General features: G+C 41.9%; 2 protein-coding genes across 4 annotated transcripts in view; one reads left to right on the plus strand and one right to left on the minus strand.

The window, feature by feature from the left end:
• CAMSAP2 (calmodulin regulated spectrin associated protein family member 2) overlaps positions 1 to 21,081 on the plus strand; it is a 188,232-nt gene that overhangs the window by 159,459 nt on the left and 7,692 nt on the right. For all 3 annotated transcript variants that reach the window (XM_083620237.1, XM_083620236.1, XM_083620235.1), the window contains 7 exons: positions 331 to 472; positions 2,012 to 2,151; positions 11,547 to 11,640; positions 12,323 to 12,416; positions 13,811 to 13,893; positions 15,888 to 15,957; positions 17,864 to 20,039. In XM_083620237.1, coding sequence (XP_083476363.1) covers positions 331 to 472; positions 2,012 to 2,151; positions 11,547 to 11,640; positions 12,323 to 12,416; positions 13,811 to 13,893; positions 15,888 to 15,957; positions 17,864 to 20,039 — 2,799 coding nt within the window. The remainder of the gene's footprint in view (positions 1 to 330; positions 473 to 2,011; positions 2,152 to 11,546; positions 11,641 to 12,322; positions 12,417 to 13,810; positions 13,894 to 15,887; positions 15,958 to 17,863; positions 20,040 to 21,081) is intronic.
• The window catches only part of DDX59 (DEAD-box helicase 59), a 114,291-nt gene that overhangs the window by 79,447 nt on the left and 13,763 nt on the right, over positions 1 to 21,081 (minus strand). The window lies entirely within an intron of this gene.

Raw genomic sequence — 21,081 nt, forward strand, 5'->3', positions numbered from 1 at the left:
TTGTGCCTTATCTTTGTCATCCTATGTTTCCCATTGCATTATTCTACTGAAGCTGGACATTTCTTTTCTAAGTACTATGTGAACTGTTCCATATTGATTGAAATGCCATATGTGTGCAACTGGCAGTGCTCTGAATGGAATTGGCATTGGTTTTTCCTTTAAAATAAATCTATATTTTGCTTATAAATGCTAAATCTATATAAAATAATATAACTATGTCTGGTTTGGAACTACCCCCTTTTTTTGCTAATTGGTTAAAGCATCTGCAGTACAATCTGTTTTCACATATGTTTCTGGGCATGACTATTTTATTTCATTTTTGCATGACAGGCTCGTTACAGGAAGGAACAAACCCTACTTAAGCAGCTGCCCTGTATCCCATTGGTGGAAAATCTGCTGAAGGATGGCACAGATGGCTGTGCTTTAGCTGCCCTGATCCACTTTTACTGCCCAGATATAGTCAGATTGGAGGGTAAGAATATTTCTTCTTAATGATACCTCTGCTTGTTAATTGTATTATGGTTTTGCAGTCTACCCTGTGAACTTTCTGGAAGCGTATAAGCACCCAAAATAATGTTATGTATTTATTTAAACCAGCATGGGTATCTATTCATCAAATACATGCAGTGTGTTACACTCTTGGGTTGAAATAATAACCACATTAGTAACAGCCCAGTTAGTGATTTTATAGTTGCTCATCCCAGTTAATCCTAAATAACCATTAAAAGAAAGGAAAAGAAAATGGTGTTATAAAGGTGTTTTCATAAACGACTCACCTGCTGACTGATTACACAGTGTGTGGAATCAAGGAGCACAAATTGCAAGGTCTTCTATACATTATGGAATATACAGGCAATTTCCCATTTACGCAAACTCTGTGTGCAACTGTGCACAGGTGCAGTGCCGGGATCCTGGAAGTGGATTCTGGAAATGAGGAGTGACTGGAGAGTCCTCTTGGCTCATGAGGAGACCCTTCCCAGAACCTGAAGAGGACATTCTCTTCAGGCTCTGGGGAGGATCTCTTAATGAGCTAGAGGCGCAGTGAGCCTTTGTTGAGGCCTCCTGCCTAACAGCTGACATGCGGGGTAGAGCAGCAGCAGCTGCCGCTTCCCCAGCCATCAGCTATGTGAGGCACACTGGCCCTTCAGCTCGCACAGCCAACAGGCAGGAAAGGTGAGCCAAAAAACTCTTGGTTCAAATCTAATTAATTCTGTGAGAGTGTACATAAAGAACCCTGAACACTTTGGAAAAGTACTGTATTATATGCTAATTCTAATATTTATCATTAGTATTGAACCAGAATCCAAGTGTCAATAGTAGTACCTGCCCTTTGTATCTAAAGGCTTACTCCAAATGTTTGTGTGAGCAAACAGCTTTTAAGTTCAATATTTATCACTTTTACCTAGGGATGGGGAACCTGTAGTTCTCCGTATGTTTTTGGACTACAGTCCCCATCATCACAATTGGTCATGCTGGCTGGGGCTGATAGGAGTTGGAGTATATACATAACTAAAGTCCAAATGTCCTCCCTCTCTGCTCAGGAGAATGTGAATGAGCCACTTCACCTATTGAGCAGTTTCAGTTTGTAAATTTAGTACTTCCCATGATGTCAGAATTGATTGACTGTGGCTAATGTCTATGCTCCAAACTTGTTTTGAAAGCCATAGTTTGAAATTGGTTTCTATTTCCAAATTTGATGGGTAAACACCAGTGTGAAGATACTAAGATGAAATATGAAGAAATGCTAAGTATTTGTACTGTGCAACTGTTCTGCACGCGCACACGCACACGCACACAATCATTGGTCTAATAAAACCTGTATAATTCAGAAATGCATTAGCAGCAAACATAAATCTATTTGAAATGAACTGCAGTTTCCAGTTTGTTCTGAACACACTTAAGAACAAATGGGTAATCTTATTTTGCCATGAGCAAAAGAGATGGGGGTAGTGGTGGATGTTGGGTCAGTTTTCATAAAATGCCTAAATCATAATTTTTCTTTGTTTTATAGATATATGTTTTAAAGAAACCATGTCACTGGCTGACAGCTTGTATAACCTGCAACTGATACAGGAATTTTGTCAGGAGTACTTGAACCGATGTTGCCATTTTACACTTGAGGATATGCTCTATGCTGCTTCTTCAGTGAAGGTAAAAAAGAATCCTGTGGTGTCTTTGAGTAATTCTCCACAGGAAGCCATGAGCAGACATTATATATATAAAGCTAGGCACCAAATGGCTCCTTAAACCAAGGTTGCAGTTGCCAAAACAGAATGTCTAGTTGCCGTTTTTGGGCAAGACGACTCCAAAGTCTTCTTTTCTTATGGACTGACTGGGATTGATTATCAGTTTAAAAAAATCTAGCTAATTCAAGTGAATCTAGCTAATACAGCCTTGAGCAGGAGTGAGGGAAATTGACTGACTCACTTGATCTGCAACCCCCAGAATGATGTGTGGATCGGACATGGATCTATTGGGAATCTACCCTCCTACTGGATTCCACTGTGAGGTGATTAACTGTGGTTAGCATGCAGCCAGGCTTAGGAGCAGGGTGTACACATGAGTCCCCACATCTCTTCTCAGTGTCTTCTCCCTCTTTTGGTATTCATGGATCCAAAGCAGATATTTCTGTGCACGACAACTGTTTCAGAGTGACCTTTCAGAAGAAAGTATGGATAGAACTTGATTACCCAAAGAGCTAACATTTTTTGTTTGTAATTTCCTTCAGTAACGTATTTTTATTTTTATCGTTAAGTAACATATGTGGGTATCCATTCCATTAATGATAGTAAGCTCTTTCAGTAAGGCCACAATCATATCATTGAACTCGAGGGGCTTTCTTCTGAGTAGACATATATAGGATTGCTCTGTAGATCTGTTTACACAGAGAAGTAACGGCTTTCCTCATCTGATTGAAACTTAGCCACTGTTTTCAGTAGAGTCAGGATTTTGTAGTATATCTAAATCCTCCATAAACTAAACTAAACCACATTGAAATCACTGGAAAATACCTTTTAGTTCTGTTTGTTCCAGTTGACTTGTTTTGCCATAGTAGCTTGCAACAGTAGATTAGATTTGATGTAAAAGGGCTTGCTGTTGCAGTGGATTTTACTAGCTTATTGCATTAACATTATGATATAAATGTGACTAGATTTTGCTAAATGTACTTTGATACATTAATTTGAGAGCTTACTATTTGCTTCCCCACCCCCTCAAAGCAATGTTATGGATAGTTCTTGGAACTGAGTTTCAATTATGTTTTTTCAACCTTTTCAGAACAAATACGTACTTGGATGTAAACATTAAGCAGAAAGAGTTGCCAGGTTTTCTTCCCAAGCTCTTAGCTGGTGCTTTGAGTTCTGTTAAGGATGTGTAAAATTGAGCTACTCTGTAAACAGAGTAAAATCAATCATAGATGGCTTTACAGATTTCCTGGAATATCTCTGTAAATTGAGCTGCTCTGTAAACAGAATAAAATCAATCATAGATGGCTTTACAGATTTCCTGGAATATCTCTTGGATGCAGTTGAATGTCTTAGTTACCTCAGTTTCAGGCTGCAATCCTATTCATGCTTGGGAATAAGTCCAATTGAATTCAATGGGGCATACCTCTGTGTAGAAATCCGTAGGATTTCACTATAAGATTTCCTATTAAAATACTGTAGTGCTTCAAAGTTAATGCAGCACCATAATAATAACAATTTAAAAATCATTCTGGCCTACAGTCATGGCCAGTGGAACATTAAAACCTTTTAAGCACTTCATTTTTGGAGTGTAGGCCTAAAAATAATTTGATGGGCAAAAGAAAAAAATAACCTCTGATTGTTCTGATTTAATTGAATTTCTGAGGAGAATGCATATAAGGACGCAACCTGCTTTCAAAGCTTGATATATATTGATTTCGCTCTCTTCCTTACCCTGCTCACCCAGACTGCTTCGATCCACTGTTGCTATTCTCGTGTTGTTTTCTTTTACTACTCCTCTAAGGAATGTACCACTTCTTCTTAGCGGGGAACTGGCTTACATCAAATCTGCAGTATGTGCAGATTGCAGTGCGTACAATTTCTGCCTTTAGCAGTTAGGCTTGGTGCAGAGAGTATCCAACAGCACCCAGGATAATTTATGTCCATGGATTATAAACTGCATTTGCTTGTGTGTAGTTTATTCCACTTTTTCAAATAGCAAACATAACTGCTTAATTACTTATTAAATTCACAATTCACTGCCTCAATCATTTTAATGAGTAATTTTCTAAAAATCTGCGTGTGGACTGAAAGATTTGTAACAATAGGACAACTTGATTCGTCTCTGATGATCTGCTTTGTGCAGAACCAGGACTTGAAATGCTTATTTGCCAAGGCTTGAATATGAGTGCAATTCAGCAAAACCACCCTGATAACATTAGCAGTGGTTCTGTGCCCGCATGCCGTCCTCCCAGGTTTGCATAGGTTTGCCTAGGATTGGAATGAGATATAGTAAAGTTCTGGTTACATGCCAAGCCTGGTCTCAAAGAAATGATCTACGCTCCAAACAGTTTGTTTCCAAGGTGAGATTTTGAGAGCAGAGCCTGGGCTCTAAGAAAGAACCAGTGAGCATCTAATCATTTTGTGGAGTTTTAAAGAGAGGGTAGATCCCTTTAATGCTAGGGATGTTAAATAGCATTAGGAATCCTTGGGATACATTTGTACGTCAGGGGAGCTTTTGACAGCTTGTGCTCCATCAAACCAGTTGTGGTCCACCACTGATCTGAGAAACCTCTCATTTCCCACCTTGTTAGACTGGAACTGGAAAATGCAGACTGAAAAATCAGAATGCAGCTCATGCCTGTGATTTGCATACCTGGTAGATTGCAGGTTATTTGATTCATTCTTAAGGAGGTATGCATGTGGTGTTTTTATGCATTAAAGTTATTTTTTTTTCTCCTGATCTCTGCAGTTTTCCATTATGCACTGTGAAGTAGGTCATGTTTAGCCACTGAGAGTTAATTGCTTTCAAAGGGAATCAGCAAAAGGAGGAAGAAACTGGATCGTTTTCCAACTGCTTCTTTGTAACACATGTCCTACTTTAGACAGTTGTAGGAGTTTTCTTTTAAATTCTCTGCTGGCCAAAGAAGCATGCATGTTACTGAGCCCTGCATAATAGTCTGAATTCCTGTATCTGCTATGCATCAACTTCTTATGAAACATTAATGTTCAAAGAGCTCCAGTCTGAACCCACTTTTCTTGAAAGTCGGTCAGCCGGATTTTAGATGCATCAGGTACAATAATGCATGCTTCACTGACCAAAGCCAAGACAGTCCGCTGGTATACTTCTTAAAAGATGATTTATCTGTTTTAAAAAGTAGCTGCTGCTACAACTGTTTCCTCACTAGGGCTTGAGTCGATGAAACATTATTTGTCCTTTCTAAAATCTATAGATTTACTGCAAACTAATCAAGCTTGTTTGGTTGGCAGAGGGATGAAATTACACATAGTATACAGTATGCTTTCTGTGTTGCTTTTGGAAGACATACCTTTTGTGAAAGCCCTAATTCCCATTTGTAAGATATGAAAATACATCATTGATACCTCAGGACCTGCATCTGTGTCTGAAAGTGTACATATAGCAAAGGAACCCAGAAACATTTCTTAGGCTTGTGTGTGTTCTTCCAGGGTTAGATATTGTGGGTGGAATTCAACTAGACAGTGGCATGAAAAGAGCAACTCTTTCGCTTGTGCAGCTGGTCTTCCCCCTCTCCACCTTCTTACATACACCCTATGCTGTCCCCAAATCTGCTTTAGAGTGTTGAGAGAAACCCTAGAACAGATTTAGGGGGGGGTAAGGGGCAGAAGAGTAGGAGAACGTTCTGTTGTGCAAGGAGAAATCATTGTGACAGCAGAATGATTTCTTTAGCACTTCATTGAATTCCACCCTGTCTTTTACTTGTGTTTTATGGAGCCATAGAGGTGTCCACAAGAAAAGAATTGAAGTAGTTTGGATTCATATCCACTATCTCAAACATAACTATTATAAATCAGTACATGAGAACATGGCCAGATCTAAGGGGAGTGAATTTACCTGTTTTCCATTCATTCTGAAAAATATCAAAGGCTATTTGATTATAACAATTAACATTTCCATAATAATATTTAGAATTTATATGTATTGTACTATGAAATTTAAATGCTTTACATGCATTATGCTAATTCTGAAAACAGCCCTGTAAGAATTATTCATTTAAACAATTTATATACTGCTTCACTACAACCATCCCTTAAGTGATGTACAAAAATACAATAAAGTCAGTTAGAAATATAAAATCAAAATTCAGTTAAAATGCCTGCAGGATTTTTTTTTTTTTAAAGTCTACAGTAGGTAGCAGGTGTTCCATGGGGATGGGGATGGTCTGACTTCAAATGGAAGAGATTTCCATAAAATTATCTCTCTTGTATGGTTGTGAGAGAAAAGTGATGTGAATAAAACCTCATAGAGAATTCATGGCAGAAGCAAGGGATTCATTCAGTCTCTTAGCTGCTAATTTATTGTTACTCCACTGCTCAAAGACTTTCAGAGTGTTTTACATCATCATCATCATCATCATTTTAAAAAAGAAACTAGCAAGCAACGAACAGTCTTGACATAACAACAAAGTAAAAAGCCTAGGCAGATAAAGATTTTCACCAGGCTTTGGAAAACCTTCAGACTGTGCCATGTGAGCTTTCCTGGAAAAATTGTTCTGTAACCAATGTGTCTAAGTAGAAAAGAACACATCCTGAGTCCTGTTTGGGTGATACCATAGGACTCACCCAATGACATATACATGGAACAGCCTCCACTTGCTGGCCCCATTGTCCACATGAGTTTGTTGGAAAAGGGCAGGAACCCAGGTTCTAAGCTATTTAGAGACTTTAAAGATAAGAATCAGCACTTTGGATTGTGCTTGGAAACAGATTGGTAGTCTGTGTAACTGATTCAAAACTAGCATGGTCCATTTCCCACCAGTCCTGTTTGGTCATCTCACTACTCTGTTTTGTACCAACGCATAAAACAGTGTGGTGGGACAGATTATCCCTGTCAAGGTTACAACAGGTACATTATGCCATGTAAACCTTTTGGGCCTCCAACACTAAGGGGTAACCTGGAAAACCGCAATTTGCAGACCTGTTCCTTTCTGGGGAGTGCAACACCATTCAGAAATGGTTGACTGACACTTCACAGGTCAGGCAAGCCACTCGCCAGCAGTACCTCTATCTTGTTTCTGTTGAGCTTCAGTTACAGGCACTAGTTTTAACACATCCATGGCCTCATCTGAATATGAGAAATGAAACCCTTCAATTTGCGAGATAGGGGACAAGGCAGGGCCTTGAAGCGCACCATAGCATAAAAACTATGGGGCAAAGCCACAGTCCTCCAGCACCTCCTTCTGGAAGCAGCCATCCAAATAGGAACGTAAGACTCCTATACAATAAGCAATCCAGAAGGCTGGAGTGTGCTGCACTACCAAACGTTTAACAAAGGATGAGAGCTTTGGAAGCTCTCACTAATGTAGTTGAATAAAGGGATTGTTCCTTTAGTGCACTGTGACCTCATCTTTTGTGACATTTAAGTCAATGGCTAGCCTATAGAGAATAATGAAGGTTGGAATATGCTTGCAAAGTAAAACTGGAAATCTCAACCTTGCCCTCTAGTGTTAAATAAATTACTGAGCGTTTTGAAATGTTGTCAAATACTGTATGGTGTATAGAGAGATAATAGGTGGCTCAGTAGATGTCATAGGCAGGATCTGAACAAGATTTAAAACTTGTTTAAAGCGTTAAATACATATTTATTTTTTTGGTCCCCCTGCGGCACATTCCATGGGGCTAGTGCAAACCCTTTAAGTTTGCCTGAGCAGCACTTTGGAGCCTGACCTGTATATTGCATGAAATACTTGGTTCAGTATAATGTGGTTTTTTTAATCCAATAAAAAAATATTGAAGTGCTATCTCCCACCTCTTTTATCTCTTGAATGGAAAATATTCCTGTTCATTTTAATATCAAAGGCAGCATTCCCCCCTCCCATTCCAATGCCATTTGTAGCTTGCATGAAATTACTGCGGCAACAAGAAGAGAAGAGCAAAGGAACTGCAGACATGGGCAAAGGCTCATTCAAAGCTGAGCTTAGAAATCAGTCAAACAGAGCCAATGGCTTTTACAACGTTGAGGCTCAAAAACAGTCTTCCATGATGTTGCTGAAATGTATAGTGGGGGAGGGGGTAGTGTGTGTGTTTGAGCTATGTTTCTGGATGTCAAGCATTTTTTAAAAATCAGTTAGCCCTCCCCCCCCTTATTTTTCATATTTATAAATCTTATCCTGCAGCAAACATCCTGCACAGTAATTGAAAAAGGAATTTGTCTGTTCATTGTATTTATATTCCACTCCTTTAACTTGGTTTTCTGGGCAGCTTGCAGGCTTATAAAAAATGCAGCTTAAAATATGTATGATGACCAGTTCACACTGGTCCTTATTTGTGTCTTGTAGTTTGGACTGATTCAATTTTATGGCTTTGTTCAGAGGGCAAAAGTTTTGTTTTGCCATTTAATGCAAATTGAACCAACGGTGGTTGTTGGTCACTTTCTGGACATTCTTCTCACTCATAAAGTCCTAAGAACTCCATTCACTCCTGTGGGACCTAAATATGTAAACGCCTTATCAAAACCTTCCTTAGAATTCCCATTTAGAATAATTAAATTAAAACTATTAAACAGAATGAACTATAAAGCATATCTATTTTACAATCCTTTTGTGTTCTGATTACTCATCCCATCTTCTTTGATCAAAAACTCTTTCTCCAGACTGATTTAAGATAGTTAACAGCACAGTCCTAGCTTTGTCTACACAGAAGTAAGTCCTACACACCACCTGCAATAGAATATTCATTTTGCAGATTTAGTAAATCAGCCTCCAATTGGTCCCAGAATAATTATCATATAGTGGGGAACACAGGGTTGGAAGAGTACTGAAACAAAAGAGTTACTATAACCCTTAATGTTGTGGCTATCAAAAGGGCTAAATCTCCTGTTGCTCTGCCACTCTTTCTGGGTGCTGCCGCTGTTAGCATGTATACTAAACACCCATTAATCACATTTTTGTGCACATTCAGGTTTCCGGCAAAGCAGCTATATCAAATTTCCTTAAATATTGAGAAAGGCTGGATCACAGGTCTTCCTCATTCACCCACAGTATACCATAAGGGGAAAAAACAATAGCTTTGATATTGAGCCACTGCTTCTTATAAGGTTTGACCAATTATTACACTGTCATGAGGATCTATTATACACAGATGATAAAGGTCCAAATCTGACATCATTACACCAAGCTTATTTTCCTCATTTCTTTTCATTTTCTGGGATGTGAGCCCATTTCATAAGGCTTTTGTTCTCTTTGTTTAGTCCGCTCCTAAGCATGAGCATCAGTGCACCAACTTTCTGAGCAGTAGAGGATCATTCTGTCCTAAGTAAGAGTCAATCTGTCCTAAGAATTGCCTGCTCCAAAGTCCCAGCTAGTTTACTTTGCAGTGTGCTCAATCTCTTTATGATGCCATCGTGTATTATGACTGGAAACATTTGGAAGAAGTTGAACAGTCCTTCCTCAAACTCGTCAGGGATGGTCATAGCTATAGTTTTAGCTCCTTGTATTTCTTCCTTGGGTCATAGTAAGTTTGGTTTTGGTCTGGCCTCCACTGCTGCTCCATGACCATATCCAGTTTCCTGAAGAGCCATAGGTCAGTGGTAGAGCATCTGGTTTGCATGCAAAACGCCCCAGGTTCAGTGCTCCAGGTAGCACTGGGAACGTCCTCCATCTGAAACCTAGAGAACTGACAGTAAGTGTAGAGTGACACTTGGTAGACAATACTGAATGGTCTTAGAGAAGGCACTGGTATCTGGGACCAATAAGTAGTACATTCTCTTCTCTCTCCCACCCCAAGGAGCTATACATGGGAGGTTTGGGGTTTTTTGCATTAGTGCCAACGAAGCTGGCAGTGATACACAGTACCTCACTGGGGCCTTCATCTCATCTTGACTCCAGCTACTTCCTCACTTATGTGTTCTTTTATACCTTCTGTCATCTTTCAGTTTTAAAATATAATATGCTCTTAGTAAAATGTTGGTGAATGACTATAGAGTTGCATGGCATGGTAATGAAGGACGTATGTACAGTCGTACCTTGGTTCCCGAACGGCTTAGTTGCCGAACAAATCGGTTCCTGAACGCCGCAAACCCAGAAGGAAGTGTTCCAGTTTGTGAATGTTTTTTGGAAGCCAAACTCCTGCAGCCAATCAGAAGCCGTGCCTTGGTTTTCGCATGGTTTCGGGAGTCAAACGGACTCCCGGAATGGATTAAGTTCGAGAACCAAGATAACACTGTATTGTAAAAGGTGTAGGAGTAAGGAGTTACCCTAATCGCTTCATTTGACAGCTGAAATATAGCGCTTTAGTCTTTCATTTTATTGCCATCTTGTGGCCAGGAGGGGAAATGATACTCAAAGCCATTTATCTGTATTTAATGCATACAAACTGGTATAGTCAGAAGCTATTTAGTAGTCTGACCAGAATCGTAAAGTATTTTACTCAGTCTTTGAAAAAGAACGTAAACCATGAACAGTAATTTAAATTGTACCATCTTTGCCATTTTTGAAAAATATCCTGGATTTTAATGTTCTTACTTGCAGGGCAAAAACCATAGCAACATATTAATTTTACAGATACCACTGGATCTAGTTCCTCTAGAATGGGACCCCCTGCAGTGGTTTCTTCCTTTAGTCCTGTCTGGGGCCTCCCAATTATGACAGACTTTGCATTTCAACCTTCCATTTCTTCCTCAAAACTGGTACCATTATCCTTGCTTACTATTCCCTGCTTCTATCACTTATTGTTGTAGTCCAGTCAGTCCGTCAGGCTATGGCTTTGACATTCATATGAGGAACCTGCTAGCACATTAAGTTCATGGCATGCAAGAATGCAAGCAAATTTCATGAAGCCACATTACTGCTATCTTCAAAGATGTGCCCAAGTAATTACATTTTGAACATTGGCTTGGGGAATTTTCTACATGGGGTTTTTAGCAGTACTGTGTAGTGTTAAGCCTCTTGTGGTAGTTGTCATATCAAGCACACAACATTGTTTTTGTTTTGACCATGGATTCGCTTTTTAGTACAGAACAGATGCAACAATTTGGGGGGGGGGGAGACACTTAATATACTGTAACCATGTGCTCTTCCCTCAATTCTAGAAAGGTGTATTTTCTCTATACTCTATGGACCAAATTCAACCACATAAAGCCTCACTAGTGCAATGCAACTTTCTGCCTCCTCCCCGCCATCAGCTCAGGGGTGTGTGTGTTTGTGTGTGTGTGTGTGTGTGTGTGTGTAGAATCTCCAGAACAGCGGGTGGGGGGGGGAGTGGAAAGGAGATCATATTGTCCAGCAAGTTGAAGTTCTTGTGCTGATAGAACAGTTTAAAGGGCACGATGTTCAATTCATCTCTATGTTTTTTACTTCTAATTAAGCTTCCATCTCTAATTTACAGAGCAATTATTTGGTGTTCATGGCAGAGCTCTTCTGGTGGTTTGAAGTAGTGAAGCCATCATTCGTTCAGCCTCGAGTTGTAGTTCATCCTCAAGGTAACCTTTCTTCTTAGTTGCTTCACATTATGCTAAATTATGTGCGCTCCATGGATGTCAGGTTAAAATAGTGCTAACTCAGTACATAACCCCCTGGCCTGCAACTAGTTTTAAAATAGGGGTCATATTTACAGTTGGTGAGGATGGGAAGTCACATTAGCTGCATCTGCCCAGACACAGGCAAATGTCTTCTCAAACCCCCTTTCCACAGTGCAAATAGCAGCAGGAGCTTGGGCAGGGTTTGAGGAGAGGGACCGTAGTTCAGTGGTAATGCCACACAGGTGCTTTCCATGCAGAAGGTCCCAGCTTCAATCCCTGGCATTGCTAGCTTTAAAAAAATTAGGTAGCAGGTGATTTGAAATTGTGCCCAGGAGCATACTGGTAACCGATGCAAATGTTCTAATATGTTCACACAGCTGCATTTTCATGAGCACCCTTGCTGCTGCATTCTAAACCAACTGAAGCTTTGCCTGTGTCTTGGTTCTTACATGAATTTACTCTAAAGTTGTGTCAAAGTGGTTGCTTTAAATTTTTGTGGCTAAGAAATTTAGTTATTTATATGGATGTGTATGGTGTTAGCTTGCTTGTTCTTCTGATGTTACGGATCCCAGCTTGGCTGTTGTTCTTTGATTGACTTTTACTTCTACAGCTATAATATATAAAACGTCAATCTTCATTTTAGCTGATGTTGCAAAAGAAGCATCCTCTGTTCCTGCTGCCAATGCCAATAGAAGAAATTATCCAGAAGTTTCACACGATTCTGACCTGATAGCCAGGTATAATTCCCAACCTCCTTTTTGTAGGTATTTATATGGCTAGTTTTAACTAAAAAACAACAGTGCCCAACAAAGCTTTTTCGGCTTGGCTCTTTTTATTTATTATTGTTAACTTAACCACAAGCTTTAATACAAACTATAGTGAGTCTATTTTCAAACCACCACCACAACAAGCTCTTTCTTCCAAGTGTCAGGACACAAAGTCCTCATTTTGTCGCTGAGACAGCTTATAAACTTGCTAGTGGAATTAATAGAGCCTTGTAGGGCCCAAATATCTTGTTTGTTAAGGATCTGGTGTTCTATTCAGCAGGAAGTCAATTAGCCTTTATAAATGTTTGCAGCGGCGTAGCGTGGGTTGTCAGCACCCGGGGCAAGGCAAGTAATTTGCGCCCCCTAACCCGGGGCAAGGCAAGTAATTTGCGTCCCCTAACCCCTAACCTGCCGCCGCTGCCAGCTTCTTCTTGCTGCTGCCTGGTCTGGTCTGGTGTGGTTCTCTCCCGCGCTCAGCGCTGCGCTGGGCGGCTGCTGCACTGTCCCTCCCCCAGATAGTCCCTCACTCTCTCTCCGCACCGCACGCCTGGCACCCACCCCCTCCACAGTGGGCGGTGACCCGGCGGCTCGGATCGGATTCGCACAGCCAGCACTGCAGTGAGAGAGAGTGAGTGAGCCAGGTAGGGGCAGAGAGCTGCGAGTGCGAGCGCCCCCCCCCAGATGTTGTGCCCGGTGCGGCCGGCCCCCCCTGCACCCCCCACGCTACGCCACTGAATGTTTGGTTGGTGGTGTCCATAAGATTCATCTGTGATACAAGGAGCAATGCACAATCAGCTGTGCCTCCATGGGGGGCGGGTTTCAGTTTTTCTTCCAGCAGCCTTTCACACCTGTGAAAAAGTAATGTGGCATTGTGAGAAACTGAGGGAGAATTTCCCTTTACTCCATGGCTTCTCTTCTCCAAGTGAGCTATAAACACTGTAACACTACTAGCACCGAATATATTATTTGTAACATGCAGTTCATAGATGGAATTACAATTTCTAAAAATGCCATAGTATCGCAGTTATGTGATGTTTTAAGAAATTCTGTAATGGAGATAATAGTACCCCTCAGATGCCACAGATAACTCACGTGTTGTAGGAAATTTATATTTAGCTCTTTGACTGAATTGAGACAGTGGTACAAATTATTGTGCCAATACAAGTATTACTGAATACCTTTTCATATGATAACAGATTCAGTTAAACTATGACCTTTCAAATCTAGAAATATATTTTAATTGCACTAAATTCATGCTTTCAGGCCTAGTTTAAAGCACGATATTGTCCCCTGAAATGTTCAGGGCTGCAAGATTTTAAATTAGAAAAAATTAACTGTGGTGTTCTGTTTTTGGTTGTTTGCAGTGTGGAATGCCCGGCTTTCCCACCATCTCATCAGATTCCAGCTGCTAGCCATGCTCACCAGCAGCCTTATACATCTGCTCCAGGTAATAGCAAAAAGCTGAGATATTCTGCTTTCTCCCTGTTCATATTTGTTTTATCCAAAGGTTCCCTTCCTTTGTTGGTAGTATGTCTTCTGCCAGAAGAAGGGAACCTTTTTTTCCAACCATTTTTTAATTTTATCTTTAAGTATTAAACTACAGAATGCTACATATGAGTGCCGAGAATTATTAGACTATTAGAATTACAAGGGGAAGGGTTGCAGCACAGTAGTAGACCAGCTGCTTTGCTTGTACAAAATCCCATGTTGAATTCCCAGGATCTCCAAGTAGGGCTGGGAATCAAGTGTGTGATGTCATGGACTGACTGGATGCAAAAGAGTGGTGGGAGGCACCCTCTGGGGAACCCCCAAGGAAGCCCTCAAGGGAAGAAGGCTCAGAGCCAGGGGGCTGGTGGTAGGATGGCGATGAGTGGTCAGAGGGAGCAGACTGGGAAAAGAAAGGTGTCAGAAGCTGAAGAGGCAACAGGGCTTAGTGAACAGGAAGAGGATGTGACAGACAGCAGTCCAGAACCAGAGGCTGGAGAGGAGTGGGGCCAGGAGACAGGGAGGAGGCAGGCTGCTGAAGAAGCCAGGGAGTCTTCCCCTCCTGCTGTGTCCAGCTCCCCTCCCCACTGGTCTCCCAGAACACACATAGAAATGAAAAGAGCAGAGGAGAGTTTGGTTGCGCACCAACATAGTCTCTGATTTCTTGGGGGGAAAGCCCTGGAGCGGAGGGGACTTAGGCAGCTGTGGGAAAACGGGGACCTTCATTCCTCACAACTGTCTCATTGGAGCTAGAGCTATTGGGAAGAGTTGCTGGGATCACTAGGCCTGGGCTGTTTTGGTTTCTTTGAATAAAAAGTTAACTTCACCTGACTTTGGCTCCTGACACGTACCTGGGCTTCCTTTCACCCTTGGCAGGGAGCTATATTACTGCTCCCCATTCTTTGCAGCTTTGGCAAGGAGATGTATTGGTGCCTCATCCCATCCCTTGTTCCCTTTCCGAAGGAAGCTGTGTGCCACATCTGGCCGCCTAGAACAGCAGAGGAGAGGCCAGGGAAGTGTGCAGGCTGGCAGGCAGACTTCTAGCTGCTGCAAGCCTGCATGGAAAGGCATGATTCCCCTGCTGGGAATGTCACCTGTATGAAATCCTGGATAGCTGCTGTCAGTCAGTGTAGTAGACAGAGTTGGCCTTGTTGGACTAATGTAATGCTCTGGGTCTGGCTCGATATAAGGCAGATTCCTATGTTAGATCTATCCTGGAAAGCTTTATTTATGCAATATACATTTTCATTTTCTGGCCCACCTCATCCTTGCAACAGCCCAGAGAGGTAGCTTATGATGAAGGCAGTAACTGATGCTATGTTGCCTAGGGAGTTTTATGGCTCAGTGGATATTTGAATCTGGATCTCCCATCGTAGTCTGATACTCTATTCCCTTGCTATCCATTATTAACACAAAAAAAGTGGAGCAAGAGAAGTAGGAACAAGCGAATCACACTTTTCAAGTTAAATTGAATCATTTTGTATATTTTTAAAGTACAAGGCATAGGCAAGCAGTAATATAGACTATTGTGGGAATATTCTGCAGAACTAATTTTTTTGTGATTCACATCTCTGTGTATCTCTTTTTTTCCACAGTAAAGCATATTTTTAAATAGGGGGGGGTATTAATGGCATAAACACAATTCATGTTAGTTAAAGTCAACAGAAGTACATTGAATGGTTGCATTCCCAATGTAACTGATGTCGGTGAATTTAAGTACTTTGGCTTAGGATTTTACCTGGATAGTAATGTACAAAGCCATAGATGTGCATTCTTTGATAATTTTCTGCAAAATGTTGAATGAGATGTAAACGAACTTATGTGGTCTGTCTGCTTTAAATCGAATCAAGAGCAGAAGCCACCTATTTGATTTGTTAACTGGAAGTTTTTTAATCCTCTTTTTAAAAGTTTCAAAAGAATTCACCCTTATATGTTTTTTGTTTTGATTTTGGATAGGCGGCATTAGACGATCTACATCTATGTCTTATATGGATGGATACGTAGGGACATGGCCCAAAGAAAAGAGGTAAGTCATTGGTTAGTTGGTGCCATAATGCCATAATGTTTCATTTCCTATTGTTGTGTGATGCAAGGGGATTAATCCTTCATTTGAATATCCTCACTCTGAAAAACCGTTCATGGATTACACATGGGGAAGTACACTGAAAAACCGCAGGACTCATATACACATACAAAGCAAGATCTAATATAGCATGAACAAGTGTGCCTTCTGCATTTATCTTTCCTCCTCACCCTGCAGAGGTTTGGGGGACCCTCCAAAACCAGTGTTGGGGCCCTGCTATGCATTTCCATTGCACAGGCAGGCAAGCGTCGTTGGATGTTGCCCAGAATCATTAAAGTGAAAAGCTCTATAGATGCAAATCCATAGACATAGGCCCCACTTCTAAGATCCATAACCTCTTATTTGTGGAAGATGGTACAGAGTAAGCAGATCCTGTGCATGTACGTGCTACATGTGAAAGCAATACGCTTGGCATCAGGAGTTGCTGGAAGGAGGCGTACAAGTTGCCATCCAACTATCTTAGAGCCTCCACTCTGCATTTGTATAGGGTTCACTCCTTAGCCCTTTCGTCTCCCAAATAATATCCCACAAGGCAGTGGAAGTTTAGGATCAGAGTTTTCCTTCTCCTAGATGTGCTACCTTCCCAGGTTGACGAGCCCCATCTGCCCCTCACTTCTTTCAACAGCATGTGCAGAAAGCGCCTTCTTGATCCCTGGACCCACTACTGGTCTTGTCTGCTGAATCTGCCAGAACCTGTCTTTGAATGCAGGGAAAGTCCCTAACTCACTGAAGGTTTGAGACCCATTGGTTACCCTTCACCTGGTTTATCCAACGAGTCAAAGCTGTTCCCAGGGTGTGGCTGCTGTCCCATGCAGACAGCTTCTAGGAGCCACTGGCAAGAGTTGAGTGCAGGGTGGGGACCAAAGATGTACAAACTACCCTAGAAGGAACACGACATGCCCCCCAGCACATGCATTTTAGAAAGGGAAAATAGATGGAAGTTCTGCACCACTTAGGAGCCTCCTCTTGTAGCTCAAATTGAGTGGTGGGTCTTTCTTCCTGGCTTGCTTGTTTGCTTCTGTCAATAGTCAAGAGAGAATGGACATTCCCTACTCCTTTTTGAGAAGGGTTTTCACTTTTATATTTACAAAAATGATATAATGGTCACAAGGACATTTTCAAGATATTCAGAACAAGAAATACATGTATGTAACAGAAGATTAAATAACTGTGTAGTAGATTTTTGTTGGGTCTGAGCCAAATGGATTTGAAGTCATTTTCTGCAGGAAAAAGCACCCCTCCGTTTGACAGTCATTCAACAAATTGTAACAAAATAAGGGTAAAAGTGTTTGCCCATTCAGAGTGAGGGCAATTGGTGATCTCATTGGCTGGGATCACCTATATGACCAGTCCAAGAAGAACAGCCCTCACTCTGTCTGTTTTGTTTGCCCTCAGTGACATCAGGTAGTCATATCTTGATTGGCTATGTAGTGCTGTAACGATATAATATCATATTCACTGCTTGATCCCTGGCTGGCTGGGATCACATAGTTCAAGCAGAAAGAAGCCCTAGCAAAGGGGCAACAGATGTGAGAAACAAGGGCTGCACAGAAGATCAAAAAGAGGCAAGGTAGGGATTTGTTTATTTACTATATATATGGAGGGCCCCAAACCTTGAAATGAGCAAACATTTGGTGCAGACCATACCTTTATGCTCAATGGATGTAGGACTAGATAATGCTAATAATGCTGTCACCTTGTATTGCATTTTACTGCTAGAGTTTGAAGCCAGCATTAATGCTATAAAATAAAATATCTTGTTTCTTCAATATAAAAATCCTGGAATATTTCCAACCTTTTAAATGGAGGGTTGCTTTAATGGCATTCTCATTTTTAATTCCCTTTCTAGATCTTCAGCACATGGTGTTTCATTTGACATTTCTTTTGATAAAGAGGACAGCATCCGTGAGACTCCAAACAGAGGAATGACTAGATCTCTCAGCAACGAAGGCATTGCGCAAAATACCAGCCGTATGCCCAGACTTGTTAGAAAGAACCTGTCCTTCAAGCCTGTGAATGGCGAAGAGGAAAGTGAAGATATTGAAGAAGAAAAGGATACGGAATTTTGCAGTGATCTAGAGGCTGACAGCAATCAAAGGAATGCGAACCAGATTAACCCATACAGCCTGCCCAATGGAGCGCTACAAAACAGGTTGGTTACCGATGAATTTGGCAATCGGATTGAGACACCAAGCATTGAGCAGGCTTTGCAGATTATCCACGATAGTGAGAAATCTCCCAGTGTTACTCAGCCAGAGCAAATTACAAATGGGTTTTTCCTTCACAACAAGGAGATGAGCATCCTGAATTCAAATATTAAACCCAACCAGAGTAATCCCGATATTACTGCAGATACAAAAGGTGCTCTCAGTCCCATGACTGACAATACAGAAGTAGATACTGGAATACATGTCCCTTCAGACATTCCAGAGACTATGGATGAGGATTCAACCTTGAGGGACTATACTGTAAGCCTGGATTCTGATATGGAAGAACCATCTCGATTCCTTCAAGAATTTGATAGCAGAGGCATCAACCATAAGGAACAATTGAGCCCTTGTCCAAGCTCAGTAAGTGCCAAATCACAAGCAGGCAGTAGTGCGTCCTCAAGTTCAGGTGTTAAAATGACCAGCTTTGCAGAGCAGAAATTTAGGAAGCTGAATCATACAGACAGCAGAAGTAGTGGCAGCAGTTCTCAGAAAACTACACCAGAAGGTTCTGAGCTGAACATTCCTCATATGGTTTCTTGGGCTCAAATACCTGAGGAATCTCCTCTCCCTCAGGCAAGAGATACCACACAGTTACTGGCCTCTGAAATGGTGCAACTGAAAATGAAGCTGGAAGAGAAGAGGCGAGCAATTGAAGCCCAGAAGAAGAAGGTTGAGGCTGCTTTCACGAAGCAGAGACAAAAAATGGGAAGGACGGCATTCCTTAACATTGTGAAAAAGAAAGGTGACGGGATTTCACCACTTAGAGAAGAGGCGGCTGGAGCAGAGGATGAGAAAGTGTTCACGGACAGCAGTAGGCCGAAAGAAAAAGATGCCCAAAAGCCATGTGAGCAACTAAACAAGGCCACAGAGGCAATTAAAGCAAGCACTGAAAATCCTCACGTGAAATGGCTGAAGTCCCCCAACACACCGGTTGATATAGAAAAGCAATGCAATTTGGTGAGCCCCTCGGAAGAAAACTTAAATGACAGTGACCTTCTGGAATATACAAAATCTATTGAGAAGCTCAATTCTTCTCTGCATTTCTTGCAGCAAGAAATGCAACGCCTCTCACTTCAGCAAGAGATGCTTATGCAGATGAGGGAGCAACAGGCTTGGGTTATTTCACCACCTCAGCCTTCTCCTCAGAAGCAGGTTCAGGAGCTGAAGCCTTCATTAAGGTTTGCGGGCTCACCCTTCCCTGTTGCCCCATTTTCCGTGGAGTCTCCCCGATCTTCCCACCAGTCCCCACAGTCATCCTCTAGGAAGAATTCCACTCTCCCCAGTAAAATGCAAAGGACTCCTAGGCCAAATGAACTGAAATTAGCACCTTTGAATCGCACTTTGACTGCACCGCGATCTGTGGACAGCCTTCCTCGTTTGAGAAGATTTTCTCCAAGTCAGGTATCAATTCAAACTAGATCTTTTGTTTGTTTTGGAGATGATGGTGAACGTAACCGCTTGAAGGTCAAAAATACAACGGGAGAGGCTGACAAAGAAACAGCAGGTGAGAAAGAAACAGAACAGGCAGAAAAGGAAAAGCCAGAGGAACAACTGGCCAGGCCTCTGGAATCTACAGTGTCTGAAGTCCTTTCGCAGCCCATTACAGAAACTGTCTGCCTTACCCCAAATGAAGAGGTGCTGAACCCACCAGGATTTCCAGAACCTGCATCCAAAACTGTTAACCTCATAGAAGTTTCCCTCACAGATTTGAAGCCACCAGAAAAGTCAGAAGAGTCTGTTGAGAAATCAGAGGGCGAGAGTGACAAGGAACAATTGGAAGATGACCAAAAGGTGTGCTGTGGATTCTTTTTCAAGGTAAGTGAACGAGGACATCACAAGCATGCATTTAGGATCTTTTTGCCTCTGGTGGTGGTGGGCAGGTGGTCAGGGCCTGTGTAACAAGAGGGTATGGCCAGAGTCTATGTTGAGTGGGACCTGGGTGACTTGTGTTTGGTTAACTCTTCCCATGAATCATCCACCCCTCACAATCAGGCTCCAAACAGCTTGCTAAGCACCTGCTTGAGAAGCTGTTTTGAAGCACAGTTGCAACAGGCAGGAGCTGGGGAATGACTCACCTCTGTTGCCTTTCTCACCATCGTGTATTGTTCAAAATAAAACACTAGGGCAGGTAATAAATGATTTAAGCTCCTCTGCAAGTGGAGTTTTATTCACTTCTCCCTACAAATGTATTGTAAATAAACCAAATTATAGGTTACAGGATTGCGGTTGAGTGTAATACAGACATGCTCTGTCCACAGAGGAGTGTGACCCTTTATAGAGGAGTGGTTAATCTAGCACAGCTTCCAGTGGGGTATGATACTACAACTGAACAATCTAATTTTAATAAGTACTAGACCTTGCATGCTTGGGACGCGGGTGGTGCTGTGGGTTAAACCACAGAGCCTAGGGCCTGCCGATCAGAAGGTTGGCGGTTCGAATCCCCACGCCGAGGTGAGCTCCTGTGGCTCGGTCCCTGCTCCTGCCAACCTAGCAGTTCGAAAGCACGTCAAAGTGCAAGTAGATAAATAGGTACCGCTCCGGCGGGAAGGTAAACGGTGTTTCCGTGCACTGCTCTGGTTCGCCAGAAGTGGCTTAGTCATGACCCGGAAGCTGTACGCCGGCTCCCTCGGCCAATAAAGCGAGATGAGTGCCGCAACCCCAGAGTCGGCCACGACTGGACCTAATGGTCAGGGGTCCCTTTACCTTTACCATATTTTGATATTGTTGTCTCAGTAACTTTAGACCAGGCATGGCGAACCTGTGCCGGTCCCCGTGTTTTTGGCCCCATCAACCCCAATCAGCATGACCGATGATCAGGGTGATGGGAGTTGTAGTTCAGCAACATCTGGAAGCCCCA

This window comes from Podarcis filfolensis (assembly GCF_964270895.1).
Source record: "Podarcis filfolensis genome assembly, chromosome: 6".
NCBI lineage: Eukaryota > Metazoa > Chordata > Lepidosauria > Squamata > Lacertidae > Podarcis > Podarcis filfolensis.